This window comes from Notamacropus eugenii, chromosome 3 (assembly GCF_028372415.1).
Source record: "Notamacropus eugenii isolate mMacEug1 chromosome 3, mMacEug1.pri_v2, whole genome shotgun sequence".
In the NCBI taxonomy this organism is placed as follows: Eukaryota; Metazoa; Chordata; class Mammalia; order Diprotodontia; family Macropodidae; genus Notamacropus; species Notamacropus eugenii.
Genome location: NC_092874.1, coordinates 204,752,811 through 204,769,116, shown reverse-complemented (window position 1 = coordinate 204,769,116; position 16,306 = coordinate 204,752,811). Strand labels below are relative to the sequence as shown.

General features: G+C 36.4%; 1 protein-coding gene across 11 annotated transcripts in view; it reads right to left on the bottom strand.

The window, feature by feature from the left end:
• The window catches only part of ERC1 (ELKS/RAB6-interacting/CAST family member 1), a 406,669-nt gene that overhangs the window by 232,389 nt on the left and 157,974 nt on the right, over nt 1–16,306 (bottom strand). For all 11 annotated transcript variants that reach the window (XR_011977073.1, XR_011977072.1, XR_011977074.1 and 8 more), the window contains 3 exons: nt 13,351–13,491; nt 12,190–12,330; nt 1,127–1,320 (listed from right to left, as the gene is read on the bottom strand). Coding sequence is in view for 7 of the 11 variants with exons in the window: in XM_072654117.1 (XP_072510218.1) it covers nt 1,127–1,320; nt 12,190–12,330; nt 13,351–13,491 (476 nt within the window). In the remaining 4 variants the exon portion in view is untranslated. The remainder of the gene's footprint in view (nt 1–1,126; nt 1,321–12,189; nt 12,331–13,350; nt 13,492–16,306) is intronic.

Genomic DNA, 16,306 nt, shown 5'->3' with positions numbered 1-16,306 from the left:
TATACTACAAAAATGTAACAGCATATGCCTGAAAGAGTAAAAGTGTCTGCAATTTCAGTAGACTTTCAAGTCATATTCTGAGTAAAAAGTGGGCAATTTATAGTTTTCCTTCAAATATGTAAATTATAATGGCTAACATAAGCTTGTCACTGGCCATAATTCTAGCTAACAAACTACTATGTACTCCTTTTAAAAATTATACCTAAATCTCAAAGCGAGCACTGGAGTAAAATGCTGAATTTATCTTCTTTTTTTTGTAAGTAAAGAGATCAGAAAAGATACATAGTTTCAAGCAATGTTGTGGATTTTCTTTTTTTTTAATGTCACAATGAGACTTTCAAAACATAATCCTCAATAACACATGCTAAGATAGGTAACGCTAATAAAACAAAATGTTTTTGCGTAATAATTTACTTCGCAAATATCTGGCAATAGTTCTAAATATGAAAACAATACAAACATACACAAATAAATGAGAGAAGAAAAAAAGACAGAAAAATCTACCTTGGACATTTCAGGTAACTATGGCTTTGAAAATATAGTATGAGGGGTTGAATACACCAAAATTGGAGGCAATTATTACAGAAGGCAGTATATTGCATATACAAGTATACTGCCCACAAAATCTTATCCAAATGCTATTTAAATGTTCTTAATTATCAATTGTGACATCTACAGCGATAAATGTCTGCACATTCATCGTTTCGAAAAGCCCAAGAATTCAATGGAAACATAGTTAAATTAATAAGGTCCATTCCAACACTGAATATTTCTAATATTTGGGCTACTAAATTGTAGAAACTCTTAGTAATCTCAGTGACTAAGTAAAGGCTTGAACTCTTGAATCAATAACCACCTTTTACTCTACTAAATAATGTCATCATCCCATTACTTTGTTCACCAGTGTAGCAACCTTTAATAAACTACAAGAAATGAGAATAACCAAGTTATACCAACATGAATGACAAGGAGATTAATAAAGTCAAGTCAAGAACTAAAGTGGTTAAAGCTAAAACAAGGTCCCAAATTACACCCCCACTTCTACTCCCCACCTCCAAAAAAGTTAAAAATCCATACTTTAACCATTCTGACTTCATCAATCAGCTTCCAACTTATCCATCCTTACCTCTCCAGCTCAGCTATCTTCTTATCTTTATCATTCTTCTCATTTTCCATCTCCTTTAAGATTTCGAGGAGACGATCTACCTCTGCCTGGGCCTTACTGGATTCATCCTTATGCTGTGCAATCTCTTTCTCTAACTGCTGAAGTCGATCATTCATCTCAGGGCTGCCTCTGGCTTCTAGAGTTGCTTCATGTGCCTGCAAATCAAGCAAGGACAAAGTCCATTAGAAACACACACAGAAACACACACACACACACACACACACAGCAATAAACCAAAAACTAAATATTTATTAAGCACCTGCTATGTACCAGGTATGGTCAAAAAACTTACACTTAGGAAAAGAGAGAAGGGTAGGAGAGAAGGAAGGTAGTAAGGAAGGAATCTACTATTTGCTAGAAATTGATCTAAGAGCTTTTCAAATATTATCAAATATTCAAATATTATTTCATTTGATCTTCACATCTCTGACAGGTAGGTGTTATTATCCTCATTTTACAGTTGAGGAAACGGAAGCAAATAGAGACCACATGACTTGCCCAGGGTCACACAAAAAGTAAGTATCTGAGATCAACTTAGAACCTTAAGCCCAGGTCTCTATCCATTAAACAACGCAGCTTTCTTCTCATATGTACCTATGCAATCTATATAAGACACACACAAAATATACACAAGACAATCTGGGATGGAAATGCATGAGCAACTGAAGGGCCAAGGAAAGATCTCCTGCAGAAGATCATGCTTGAGCTGAATCTTGAAAGAAAACAACCAAAGACTCCAAGAGGTGGAAGTAAGGAAAGAGAACATTCTAACAGTGGAGAGTCTGTGCAAAGGCTCAGAGATGGAGAACAGAAAACTATGTAAGAGGAACAGAAAGCACATCACTATGTTGGAGAGAAGAGTACACAGAGGAAAGAAAGGCATAAGGAGATTAGAAGGGTAGGTCAGATTATGAAGGACTTTAAATGTTCAATGAAGAAAAAAATTGGATCCTAGAGACAAAACAGGGATCTATTGGAGTTTACTGAGTAGAGAAGAGATGTGGATTAGATCTGTGCTTTAGGAAAATCATTGTGTGAAAGATGGACTTGGGCAGAGGAATGGGAAAGAAAGGTTTAAAGTACAGAGATCAAATAGGAGACTATTGTGATAGTCTAGGTCTAAGGTACAGGTAACAAGGGCATGAACTATAGCAGAGAAAAATTACATACATGCATAGACACATACACACATGTGTGTGCAAATGAATGATGTAGATGTGGAAAAGCCTTGAAATGGCAGCTGACTGAACACGTGAGGTGCGAATGAAGAATTAAAGATGTCACTAAAGATGCAAACCTGTGTGAGGGGGATGGTTAGTGCTTTCAACAACAACAAAAAAAAGAAAATCTGGAAGAGCAGAGGATTTAAAGGAAAATAAGTTTTGCTTTGGCTACAATTCTTTTTACACTCAATACTGGTATAGTGGAATTGCATCTTACACAGAGGAAAGAGATTTAAAGTTAGTAGGAGAGGGCAAAATTGTATGTAGTCAAAATAATTTTGATATACTGGAAGGAACAATGATCAGATTTAGAAAATCTAGGCCCAAATTCTACTTTTTCCACTTACACAGCCTCGGCCTCACCCATAAAATGGGATTAGACAAGATGGCCTATCAGGTTCTCTCCAGCATTTTATGTTTCTAACTGAAAATCTCTTACAGTCTCTACAAAATAATGTAGAGTATATTAAAATTGTGTCTCAAGTTGTAGCTTGAAAGAGCCTGAAGTTTCTATAAAAGGCAGTTTGTAGTAAATGCAAACTGGGATGGAAACAATGGAATATAAATTTTATTTTCCATTACAACCACATTGTTATTGGCCAGGAAAGAAAAAGAACCAGAACTTCTACTCGATAGAAGAAAAGAGATATAGGTAAAGAATTAGCTGGCAGGAAAAAGAATTATTAGGGGAGAAAACCAACAAAAAAGTATGAGTAACTTAGACTTGAGAAGGATCCCCTACAATGGCCTGTTCTTTCTGCATCAGCATGAAGCAAGAGAAGACACAGAGAAGCAAACAAGAAGAGAATGAGAAGTCCAAATAAAAACGTCTCTCTCATTGGCTGAATCAACCAATCAAGCTGGATCAGTATCAGTACAAAGCGACTAATGGTCTATGGGAATCAAGAGAAACCTCTAGAATCAAATTCCTCTTGAGAAATTCAGCTTAAAAGGAAGTAAGAAGATATGAGACAAACTGAGAAAACGGTGGACTCTAGCTCTGTCTACCTCTTTTTCCTTTCTCATTTTAGCTTCCTAATCTAAATACAAAATATTAATAGCATACTATAACATAATATAGACTTTATAAATTGCTTTTACTAATATTAAAAAGGAAAATGATATCTTTAGAAGATTATATTGATCTTCATAATAATTGCTTTTATTAGGGCTTTTCATAAGCTGGTCTTTCCCAACTATAAAAATGCAGATGTTAGTTAAGAACATTAGAATTCAAGGCAGCTGACAAGGTTACTAAGTGAAAGAAGAGAAGAGGGCCCAGTATTGAACCCTGGCATGTATCCACCAAGTCAATGGCATGAAATGTTTGAAACTAGCAAAGAATATTGAGACAGAATAGTTACGCAGCTAGAGAATAGAAGAGGGCAGTACTACTAAAGCCCAGGAAAGAGAGACTGACAGCAGCAAAGGCTGCAGAGAGGTGAAGAAAGAAGATAACTGAGAGGTCATTAGATTTGGTATTTAAAAGGCCACTAATAACTCTGGAAGAACTAATTTCAGTCAAGTGATGAGATATGAAGCCAGACTGCAGATGGCTTAGAAGACTGTGAATAGAGGGGAAATAAAGGCATCAAATATTCAAAGAGTTTCTCTGAAAAAGGAAGGTTCAAACCTGGGCAATATAATTTCAAATCCAGTCTCTTATGCTTATTGACTGTGAATCCTTGGCCATCACTTACCTTCCTTGGGCATCAGTGTCCTCCTCACTGAGATGAGAAGGGTGTATTCTGAGACAATGTCCAACTCTAAATTTCTAACCCTAAGATCTAGTCAATCACATTATACAACTGAAACTTCCACCTATGTGCCTCTGCTCAGGACAAAGCTGTGGCTCTATCCATGTCCTTGTCTCTTGCTTGTTGAATTCCTTTCCATCCTTTAAAGCCTAATTCAATATGCCACTACCTCTATGAAGGAACTGGGGAGCAGAAGAAGGTGAGGAATCCTCAGAAATTAAAGTAATATAAAATATATTAAAATATTTTAATTAATGTACCTTTAAAGAAATAATTTTCACATTATTTTTAAATTCAATAAACATTTATTGGGCAAGAGAATATCAAAACCAGTAAGATTATTCCTGTTAATAATCCAATCTTCCTAATATAATGTAGAATACAATGTTTAAAATAAAAATAAAAATTTCTAGTGTTCTTACCTTTCTCCACCATAGATATGCATAAATTTAATGCATAAACAGATGCAAAGCACTTTGTGTAACAAAGACTATTTTATCTAAATTGCGCTGAATGTTTTGGTAAAATCCCAAGTTGTTCCACCTTAAGGATTAAATGTACCAATTCTCACTGACATTATGTCAAGACGGAGTAGGTTAATGTACAATTATGTATGATGGTCTGACTTTTCAGTCAATAAGCATTTTATTAAGTGCAGACTGTGTGTCAGGCATTATGCTAAGCTCTGGTGATATAAAGAGAAGCAAAAGACAGTCCCTGCCCTCAAAGAGGTTGCAAACTAATAGGAGAGACAACAAGCAAACAAATATGTCAAAAAAACCCCAACAAAGCCATATACGAAATAGGAAGTAAATATGAGAGGAAAAGACTTGAATTAAGAGGGCTTAGGAAAGGCTTCCTATTGAAGATACTTTTTGTTTATTTTTCTTGATTTTTTTGAGGGGGGTCTGTATTTTCTTTCACAGCATGACTTGCATGGAAATGTGTTTTGCCTGACTATACATGTACAACTTATGTCAAACTGCTTGTCTTCTCAATGGATAGGAGGGGAGGGATGGAGGAGAAGAATGTGGAACTCAATTTGAAAAAGGAATGCTAAACATCATTTTTACATTTAAATTGGGGGAAAAAATAAAATATTAAAAGTGTACCCAAAATAAATAAATAAAAGGAAAGGTTTCCTGTAGAAGATAGGATTACAGCTGGGAATGAAAAGAAGCGGGGAAACCAAAGGCAGAGATGAAGATGGAAAGAATTCCAGGTATGGGGAACAGAGAAAATGACCAGGTCAAAAGATAAGAGTATCTTATTCATGGAACAGTTAGGAGACCAGTGTCACTGAACCAAAGAATACATAATGGGGAGAAGAAAGGAATAAGGTATAAGAAGACTGGAAAGTTAGGGGTGGCTAGGTATAAAGGAATTTGAATGTAAAACAGAGCCATTTTATATTTGATTCTGGAAGTGACAGAGAGCTACTGCAATTTATTAAGTATGGAAGTAACATGGTCAGACCTACACTTTAGGAAAATCACTGACATGCTAACAGAGGATGGAATGGAACAGAGAAGAGACTTGAGGCAGGATGACTGACCAACAGGATATTGCAATTCTATCCATGATATGACGAGGGCCCGCACTTAAAGTGGTGGCAAATTTTATTTTATTTTGCGATGAAAGAGGAAGAATACAAAAACAACCATATGACAGGACAAGCAATCAGAAAAAAAGAGGAACAGTCCTGAAAGAGATACTTTTGGAATAAAACAAAACAAAAGCAGCTGAAATTTAAGACTCATTCAAATCTGCTGAGGATTTCTTGCCTCACAAAATTTTAGTTTCCAGAGCATAATTTCAAGTAATTTTGATGACATCCAACAAACCTACATAACTCCTATTAAAGTAAAGAAGAGATTAAAAGGGCATAGTACATGCCCTTGGCTATAAAATAACAAGAAGGTACATGAATTCATGGAATACTTAAAAAACGCAAACAGTGTTACATTGGCCTTGGATTGCCAGATCATTTCCTGGCTTAGGTGGAAATGGCTCAGAAATACTTTGAAGTGCTAAAGGGAGAGAAAAAAAGAAAGAATTGGAGGGCTTGAAACATGATATTCCAGAAGGCAAATGAGTTAGGATTATAACCAAGAATCACTTACCAGCAAAACTGAATATAATCCTTCATGGGGTTAAAGGGAAGGGAGAAGGGCTGGAGGGCATTCAAGCATTCCTAATTAGAGGATCAGAGCTAAAAAAAAAATTGTTGATATTCAAATACAAAATTCGTAAACAAGAAACAAAGAGAAATAGAAATTAAAGCTACTCTGAGGCACCGCTTCTGTAAGAGATGACAAGCATGAAGGTTTCAGAAAAACCTGGAAAGACTTACACAAGCTGATGTGAAGTGAGCAGAAGCAGAACACTGTATACAATAACAGCAATATTCTATGATGATCAACTGTGAATTACTTGCCAATTCTCAACAATTAAAGATAATTTCAAAGGACTTTTGATCAAAAATACTATCCACCTTCAGAGAAAGAACTGATGAACTATAAATATGGACCGTTTTTTTACTTTATTTTTATTTTACACTTTATTTCTCTTGGCTTTTGGGAGTGGGTGGAACCTATGTTTACTTCTGCAACATGGCTAATATGGAAATGTTTTGCATGACTGCACATGTATAACCTAAGTACATGTATAACCTACATCAAATTGCTTGTCTTCACAGGCTTGAGTGAGAAGGAAAGAATTCAGAATTCAAAAATTTTAAAAACCAATGTTAAAAATCATTTTCACATGTAATTAGGAAGAAAGAAAATTTCAAAACATGCATGTAACATGTGTAGATGCATGTATATGGGGGCAGGGAGAAAGAGAAGAGAAAGAGATGTACATTTGGTATTCAAACAACATGGTCAGCCCATCACAGTTGTGCTCTCTGTAGCTGAGTTTCAATGCTTGGCAGTTCACCTTGAAAAAACACTTCGCTCTTTGTACCAACTCTCCCCTTTCATTTTATTCTTGGCTTGTAGCCTTTTCAAGTTAAATAATTTACCGTCAGTAAGGAGTAGCTGACTTTGATGCCACGCCATTTTCACTGAAGGCATCACAGAAAACATCATGCTAAAAAGCATGGGAGGCAAGCATACATCACTGCTTTACTCCATTAGTCACTAGAAAAATAAAAAAAACCTCGTGCATTATTCCAAAATCTGTGCAAGAATGTTGTTGAGGAACTGCCATAATTTTCCACAAGCCCTCATGACTAACTATATCAAAGGCTCTGGTCAAATCAATGAATGTTGTGTACATATCTCTGCTCTGCTCCCAGCATTCCTGCTGAAGTTGTTGGGCAGAAAACACCATGTTGACTGTTCCTTGGTACTTTCAGAAGCCTATTAAGAAGGACTATGGTAAAAATCTTGTCAGCAATGACTGAGAGAGACCCCTCTGTGATTGTCAGAGAATAACCTATTTCCTTTATGGAGATGGACAATGGAGGCAACCTTGAACTCCTGGGGTATAACCTCCTCTTGCTATATAACCTGTATGAGCAGTTGACCCTCTGCCTTGTAAACCTCAGCTGGAATAGAATCAGCACCAGACACTCCGCCACACCACAGGACCCTAACGACATGTAAAACCTCTTCTTCAGTTGGAAGTTCAACTAGAGAGGGACTAAGTTCTACCTGAGGTATACATTCAATGGTTTCAACATCAACTGATGATGCCTCTGTTGAGAATGCTATAGAGGAGTTAACACATCACTCCAGGATCAAGTCCTTATCATTAATCAATTTGGCTCCATTAGCACTGAGTAGATGAGATGTACTATAGGTCTTTGGGCCATAAAATAGCCTTCAGAGAATCATAAAATCACTTTGGATTGTTACTATCAGCATATAACTGAATTTTATCTGCCTTCTTACTAAGCCAAGAATCCTGCATCTCTCTAAGTTTTGCTTGCACTTTACTTCTAATGGAGTAAAATGCTGCCTTCTTAGACATGGATGAACTATTCTACTAGTAAAGCCTGTGGAGTTCTAGTTTTTCATTTAGCAAATCCTGAATTTCCCAATCATTTTCATAAAACCAATCTTGATGTCTGTAAGTGTTCGGGTCCAGATGAGTAAATGCAGTGTTGTACACCAAATCTGAGAAAGCTGCCCAATCTTGGTCTGCTCCACTGCTGCTAACTATGTGTTGGCTCAATTTTCTTTCCAAGTTAGCAATGAACTGTTTATGCTCAGGGAAGCACTCTAATCCGTTGGCACTGTCTTGTGGTAGTGGTCTTGCCTTGGGGCCACCATGTTTGTTAAATGCAAAGCTTTAGCTTGGAGAGGATAAGTCTATGATGAGTCCAGCATTCAGCACCACACATTGACTTTGTCACTCTCACATCCTATCTCTGTCTCTCCTTACCAACAGAGTTGATTATCTAAGTCTTTTGAATATCTAGTATGTGAGTAGAATTTAATGCCTGGTGAGACTGTGCTAAAAATGAAGAATTATATTTAAATTCATTTTAGAGTAAGTATGTAAAAGAACTATTTACAGCCATTACTTGTATAACACTGCTGCAGATAATGTTTTTAAAAATATCCATCTCTAGTCTCCAGGTATTACCTCAGTCTGTCTCTCATGTAAGAGTCTCCCTCCTCCACTCCTACTATTTACCTCTCTTGCTTCCCTTACTTCCCCAACTAAAATCCTACTTTCTACAGGAAACCTTCCCCAAGAATTCCAGTACCTTCCCTCTGTTAATTATTTCCAATTTATGCTGTATATAGCTTGCTTTGTACATATTTGTTTGCATACTGTCTCACCCATTACACATTGTAAGCTCCTTGAGGGCAGGGACTATCTTTTGTCTCTTTTTGTATTCCCAGCACTCAGAACAGTGCCTAGCACATAGTGGTGTTTAATAAGTGCTCAGTGATTGATCTGAGGCAGGCATCCCAACATAAATCCCTAAGGAATGAATCTCAGTGAGTAGCTTCTATCTACACACTTAGGACACATAACTTGCTCATTTTTCTTAGGTTTGAAATTGGATTTCCCAGCATTTCATGGATATAAAGTCTTAATACCAATGATACTGCCAGATGACTTATATATTTGGGAAAGAGCTAAAGTCGAAATGAGAAAATTTTCTTTTCTGTTCCCGCCTCTATCTCTTCATAACGACATTCATTTCCCTTGTCCTGGGCACAAAATGGATATATTTGGGCTACACAAAATAGTTAGGTGAATTCAGAGCTAGTTGAATGGCTGACCGCAGAAGGAATCATTAAGGAACTGATGTCAAATATCAAATTCTCTTGTTATTAGCCTAAGGATCGGTGAATTGTTCTGTGCTGTTTAACCAGGCATTTATAGCATGTTTAGCAAATCTGCAGAATATAAAATTGTTAGGAACACATAACACCCTAGGAGAGTTAGACTCCAAAAGAACCTAAACAGATGAAATATAAAACACTTCAAAATTATTAAAGTGGGACAACTATGATTACACAAAGTTAGCATGAAAGAGATCTGCAAGATTTAGTAAATGAGTTAAGAAACTCTGAATTAAATAATATAATAGATGTGGAGTCAATAGTGTAATGCAGCAGCCAAAAAACATCATTTCTTGTTGTACTAAAAAAGGACCAATGAGATAATAGCACTGCTGTGGTCTACTTTGGCCAGCCAAAAACTAAAGAATAAGTAAAGAGGTGGGGGTAATAAAACGATATTTAGGTCAATGAGAATTGGAGGATAAAGGAAGGATCACCAGAGGGAAGGGTAAGGGAATAAGTTATGGAGGCTATAGAAGGGTGTTTAGATTTATGGGGATGGGAGGATACGAGAGGGATCCTTAGAGGGAGGTAGGCAAGTAATAGGAGGGTAAGGTAATGGAAAGAGGTAAAGTAGAGGAGGCAGGAGGAATGGGAAACAAGAGACATGCACAAACATAAAAACAAAGATCAGGAGTAGAATATGTTGAGAAATTATAAGTCTTTTTCTACATATATATGTATATGTGTGTTTATGTATATGTATATATCTATAGCTATAAAGAAATATCCATATTTAATTGTAACCTTCTGGGTGGCAGGGGAGAGAACAAAGTAAAAAAATGCATAGTAGAGAACAAAAGAAAACTTACAAGGAAACAAAGAAAAGATGGACAGCTCTCAACACAATGTGCAATATATTACAAATATTTTCATATATACATCATATATCATTTCTTGAAATGTTATGCATTTTAAATCCTCTCTTATATTCTGCTTACGTATGACATGTTTTTTTTTCCTTTTTTATTTTATATTTAAAGTTCCAATATTTAAGCTTATGATATGTTTTTGCTTTTTTTCCTCTATCCTGTATTTGTGTTCTGATGTTTGAGTCAAATAAATTTTTTTAAAAAGAACTATGTTTAGTGTGGGTAACAAATTTTAGAAAGATCTCTGAAAAAACAGAGAAATAGAGCTAAAGCACAATGACCAAAATGATGAAGCACTTTGAGATAATATTAGATGAAGATTAAAGGAACTGTAGGAGAGAGGCAATGTTTAACCTGAAGAAAAAGAGATTTAGGCAGGACATGACAGCTGTTGTTACTGAAAGGGCTGCTAAGTCAAATCAACAGATTTGGGCTAGGAAAGAGAACTAAGAATAATGAGTGGGAGCTGCAGAGGCAAACTTAGGCTTCATGGAAGGACAATCTTCCCAAGGACAACATCTACCCCAGTGGGGTCCCACTGCTCCTAGTAAAGGTACACGATGACTTCTCAGGTTATGCTACAGAGAGTTCTTGTTTGGGTACACACTGGAACAAATCCCCTCTGAGGCATCTTCCCATTCTGAGATTCAGTGATACAGGAACATGAAATCTCCTACTAAAAAGAAAGTAATAAGTACCTGGGATGTGTATATTTCTGTCTACTGATTTCACCTGTATGTTGAAATTTTCCTCAAAACTGACAATCCTCTGAGAGTTTTACTTCTTACTTGAATGTATATTACATGAATTATCAGATAATATCACAGCATTTTTAAGTGCTTTACAAACCTTAATACGTTAAGTGAATTTTTATGAGTATATGCCAAGTGAAACTTCTACACATGGACCACAGTCTCTAACATACATTGCCAAGTTCTTCCTTTCTGCTGTAAGTAGACATCAATACAGACCTCAATCCTACTGTTCTATATAGAGTGGGATTCCTTTCTTGTGTGAGGTATGTTAGATGGCCACTGAGGTGTCTTCCAAATCTCAAATACTGAGATTTTGTGATCTCTATAGATCATAAAGTTATTAAGTGTTTGAGGCAGGGCAAAAACATAGGTCTTTCTAATTCCAAGTTTAGTACTTTATAAACCCAGGATGGCTGACCCTGGTATTTCATTATTAGAAAAGGAAGGAATGTGGGCTATACAAATTTGTTCTAATAGAAAGAATATTAAATTTATTGTCAAGAAAACTATGTTTTATGCCTGGCTCTACAAGATGTTGCTATGTACCAAAGGAAACTATATAAGACGCTGCCTATTTTTCTATTTCATGCTAAAATATTTACTCACTACCCCAAAATCAAACATTTTTTTTACTAGAAAGATCTCAGGAATCACCATTCCGACCCATCATTTTCAGAGTAAGAACACCAAAGCCAAGAGATGTTTGGCAAATGGCCCATGAACACAAAAACCAAGAAACCATGTCTCCTCATCTGTCCAGTGTATTTCCCAGTATACTACACTCCTTATTGAAGGGACTGAATTTCAGTGGGATAACAGATTAGGAAAGAAAAGAGATAGAAGCATGGTACATAGTATTATGGGTGCTCTGCATTTTTTTCTATTTTTTCCTTTCCCTTTCCACTATGTATACATGAGCACATATGCATACACAGGTACCTACACACACACACACACACACACACACACACACACACACACACACATACACACACACACACGAATATGGCATTTTAAACCTCTGAGATCATTATGAAGTTTTTCACTTGGTAGTACTGGTAGTTCCTAACTCATCTAACAATTTAAATAATGCAAGAAGACAGGGCACCTTTTTCAGTTGTGATTCAATTTTCAGACACTCTTCCTTCTTCTGTTCCAAAGCAATCTCCAGTGTCTTAAGCCTTGAATCCTTCTTCAGTCCTGAGGAAGCCAGAGAAGAAGCATGTTCCTTGAGGTCCAAAAGTGAAGCCTAAAACAATAACAGATATCTGATATAAATGATAGCCAGAGGTCTCAAAATTTATGCCATCTCTGTGAGTTCTGATTTTTACTCTACTGGTATATAAAAATGTATTCTTATTTAAAAAGCAAAGAATGATTGTTAGAAGAGTCAGTTTTTCTCTATGTTAAACTTAAATCTAACCTAAAGTCAGAGCATTTAAGACTAGCTGAAAAGTTATTCAGGCATATAAGGAATTACAGTTTTAAAGTTGTATGTAAGTCAAGCTTCTGTTACCAATAATGCTGAATAGGTGTAACCTCAATCATATAATAGTATTTTCACTTTTACATGGAAAAGACTATAAGAGGTTCTGCTATAAAATTTATATTTCTACACATTTCCAAAGGATAAGCATTCAGAGGGCAAATCTAAAGCCTATGTATTATCAGCTCACATGGCTTTAGGCCGTTTTGCTTTTTTAGTTCACATACTTCACATGAAGGAGCATCTCCAAAAGCATGCTAAAAAGAAATTAAATTGGATGATGACAATTTCAGATTTCTCTGCCAAAAACAAGAAATATTTACAGAGCTGAAGTTCAATAAATCCTTCCTTCATTTTCCCAATATTCATGCCTTACCATCATACCAATAACCCTAAAAATTTAACAGGGTTCCAATGGTTTCAAGAATTGATCTATAGAAATAATATAAATTGGCAGAATTTAAATTCATCAAGGAGTCATCCAAGAATTTTAAAAGTATATGTAATATTCTTCCTTGTCACCAAACAACTTCCTAAAATATAGCCATTTTGGCCATGTCCTTCAAGTGCTTTACAGAAAGCCTGCTGCAAAAACTATGATTAGATTCACCTTCCCAATTATTCTCCATGTGATCACTATTCCCAAAAAGAACCATGATAGTATATACACACTCATAGTATGAGTAAACACTCTTTCTGTCTGTCTGTCTGTCTGTCTCTCTCTCTCTCTCTCTCCCTGGTCTTTAAGTCAATTCAAGCATTAACAACTGTGATGAGATTAACCTCTTTTTCTGAGAGGTCTCCTTGCAAGAGGCTGACTTTTTCCTTTAAATCCTTCAGGTCTTTCTTATAGTTGTCAATCTCCTCTTGCTTCTCCCGCTCATCTCTGTCCCGCTGCTCCTTCAAGCGTTCAATTGTCCTCTCCTAAGAAAAAAAAACAATCTCTTGAGGGTTTCATTTGGTACTGCTATCAATTCTGATTATGGAAAAGGAAATCATATGTTTTCTTTCCATCTACAAGAGATTTGAAAATTGTGTGTGTGTGTTTTAAATTTTTCCTTTTTTTTTTTTTAAAGCAACTATCATTCCTATGATGATTTTGACATCAGAGAGTCAACATTGGTCTGACTTTGCCCTCATGAATATCCAGGTTCTTTTTTCCCCCACAACTTCTGCTAGGACTAGAGATTACTAACAATAACTATTAATTCATGCTCCAAGTAACCAAAAATCTAAGTAAAACTGGTTATATCAGCTAAGGGCATTAAGGAAAGGAATGAAACAAGTATCTATTCATGCACCTACTTATTAATATCCCCATTCTGAAGTTGAGGAAACTAAGGCAAAGATTAACAAACTTGCCAAGAGTTATAGTGTATGAAGTCACATTTGAACTCAGGTCTTCCTGACTTCAGGCCCAGAACTCCACCCACCGCACCAACTAGCTCCTTCTAGGTATCTGACAAACAAGAAACAAACATTTCCATTTCAGTTATCCACAAGCCCAGTTACTTAAAATATCTGAAAAATATATTTAAAAATCTGAAAATTTACAATGTATAAGACATGTAACATAAAAATTAGGTAAGAAGAAGGGATACTATGAAAATGACTTGCTTTCAACAGTTAGTTGGCAAGTTGGAGAACTGAAGCAGCAAAACCCTAATCCTTGACATGCAACCTGAAATGTTCTGAGTCTAAGAGATTCAGAGAACAGTGACCATGTCCTTGAAAAAAAAAATCAAGTCTAAAACACACAGGGATGGTCTAGAGATTTCCCAACTGACACAGGATGGGTCTAGGCACTTCTAAATAGTCATTCTTAAACACACACACACACACACACACACACTCTCTCACGGTTATTTCACTCCAAAATTATAATGCAATCTCAAATGCACCAGATTACAAATATGAAACTAACAAGTATATTATTTTTAAAGAATTAAAAAACATACAAAGACAGCAGAATTGATAAAAAATGATAAAAGCAGGACAAGCAAAGAAACTATCAAAAAGATGTAACCAGGAAGGCATGGGGTTAATTGAAGAGGCTCCAGGGGGTCAGTACCTGAAATGTACCTGTCAATCTATTGGTCAGCATTCCTTTATTAAGTATTTACTATGGGCTAAATACTGTGTTACACACTGTGAATATAATGAAAGGTAAAAACAATCCCTGCGCTCAAGGAGGCATTTTCTAGTGGGGAAGACCTCAAGCAACTAAATAGGTACGTAAAAGATACATTCAGACTACAGATGAAAGGTATTCCTGTCTTGGAGAGTAGTGAGAAATACCTCCTCCAGAAAGTGACTGAGCAGTCTGGAAGAAAGAAATTCTGAGAGGCTTTAAAGTAGGCCTGCACATCACTGCAGGCCACCCAAGCACCTATGGGAAATATGTTGGGCAGATCCCTATTTAATCATCCTCTACATTTTTCATGAGCTGCCTGAAATTCCTTGGTGGGCTGTGTGTTATGCAGGCCTGCTTTAAAGGAAAGGCAGAGTACTGCAGGTATACGGGACATCTAGTGTAAAAACAAAAACAAAAACATAGACATAAAGAAGAAAGGGATCAAGGGTAGGTTTCTGAAGATGGCAGAGACATGAGTATCTTTGTAGACATAGGTGAGTAACTAATAGACAAGGAGAGACTGAAACCAGTAACAGAGTAGGGATAACAGAACAAGTAATCTGCTAGAGAAAATGGGATGATATGGAATCATTTGTGCACATAGAAGGTTTTGCACTGGCAAGGAGAAAGGCCTCCTCCTGATATGAAACTAGGGTGAAGGAGAAGATAGTAACAGAAGATACCCAAGTATAAAAGATTAGGAGGAGGGGGAAAAAAAAGCTCTCAGCAACTGGTTTCCATTTTTCTAGTAAAATATGAGGCAAGATTCTGAACTGAGAGGGTGGAAGAGGCAGAGCCACAGGAGGCGTAAAAGAATAGTGAAATGCTTGGTGAAGTGCATAAGGATAGTCTCACCACATTGAAGACTCACTCGACTTATGGGACATAAATCTGTAGTGAATCCAGTGAGTGCAGTTTTGTGATTTTCTCCAATTTTATTCAGTAGCATGTGAATAGGAGTGAAGGCATCAGATAGTGGGAGTAATCCAAAGCTCTGGCTTGGCAGGGCAAGATCAGTCATATGATAACAAGGCAATGGATTCAAGAGGAGAGGATAGTTGAACTAGTTCACCAAAATGTCCAGATAGGAAAGGGAGAAGAATATATGGAGTGTATAGATAATGACCTGGGAAAGAACTGAGAGATTGAGAAATTCAGAAGTCACAGAGAATGGAATAGAAGATTAGGGGTTATAAGACAGAGAAAAAGGTGCAATATGATGAGATAAAGGAATCTTAGAGTTCATAAACAAGGAAGTAGAGTATTTATGAATGATGGAAAAAATCAAGGGTATGACCATGTCTGTATCTGCAGTGGGTTGAGGAGTAGGTCAAGGGAAATGAGTAAGTTGAAGAACTAGAAAGTTAGGGTATTAGAGGGAACTTCTGTATGTATGTATATGTGTGTGGATGTATGTAAATATACACACATACACATACGTATGTGTATGTACGTGTGTGTATGTTGAAATCCCCTAAAATGAGGGCAAGAGTTGGGGAAAGGAAAATAAGACTGAGCTAGGCACTGAATTCATTGAAGAAAGTAGGGAAATATCTCAGAGGTTGGTAGACAACAGCTACCAGAATCCTGGTTAGGTGATAAATG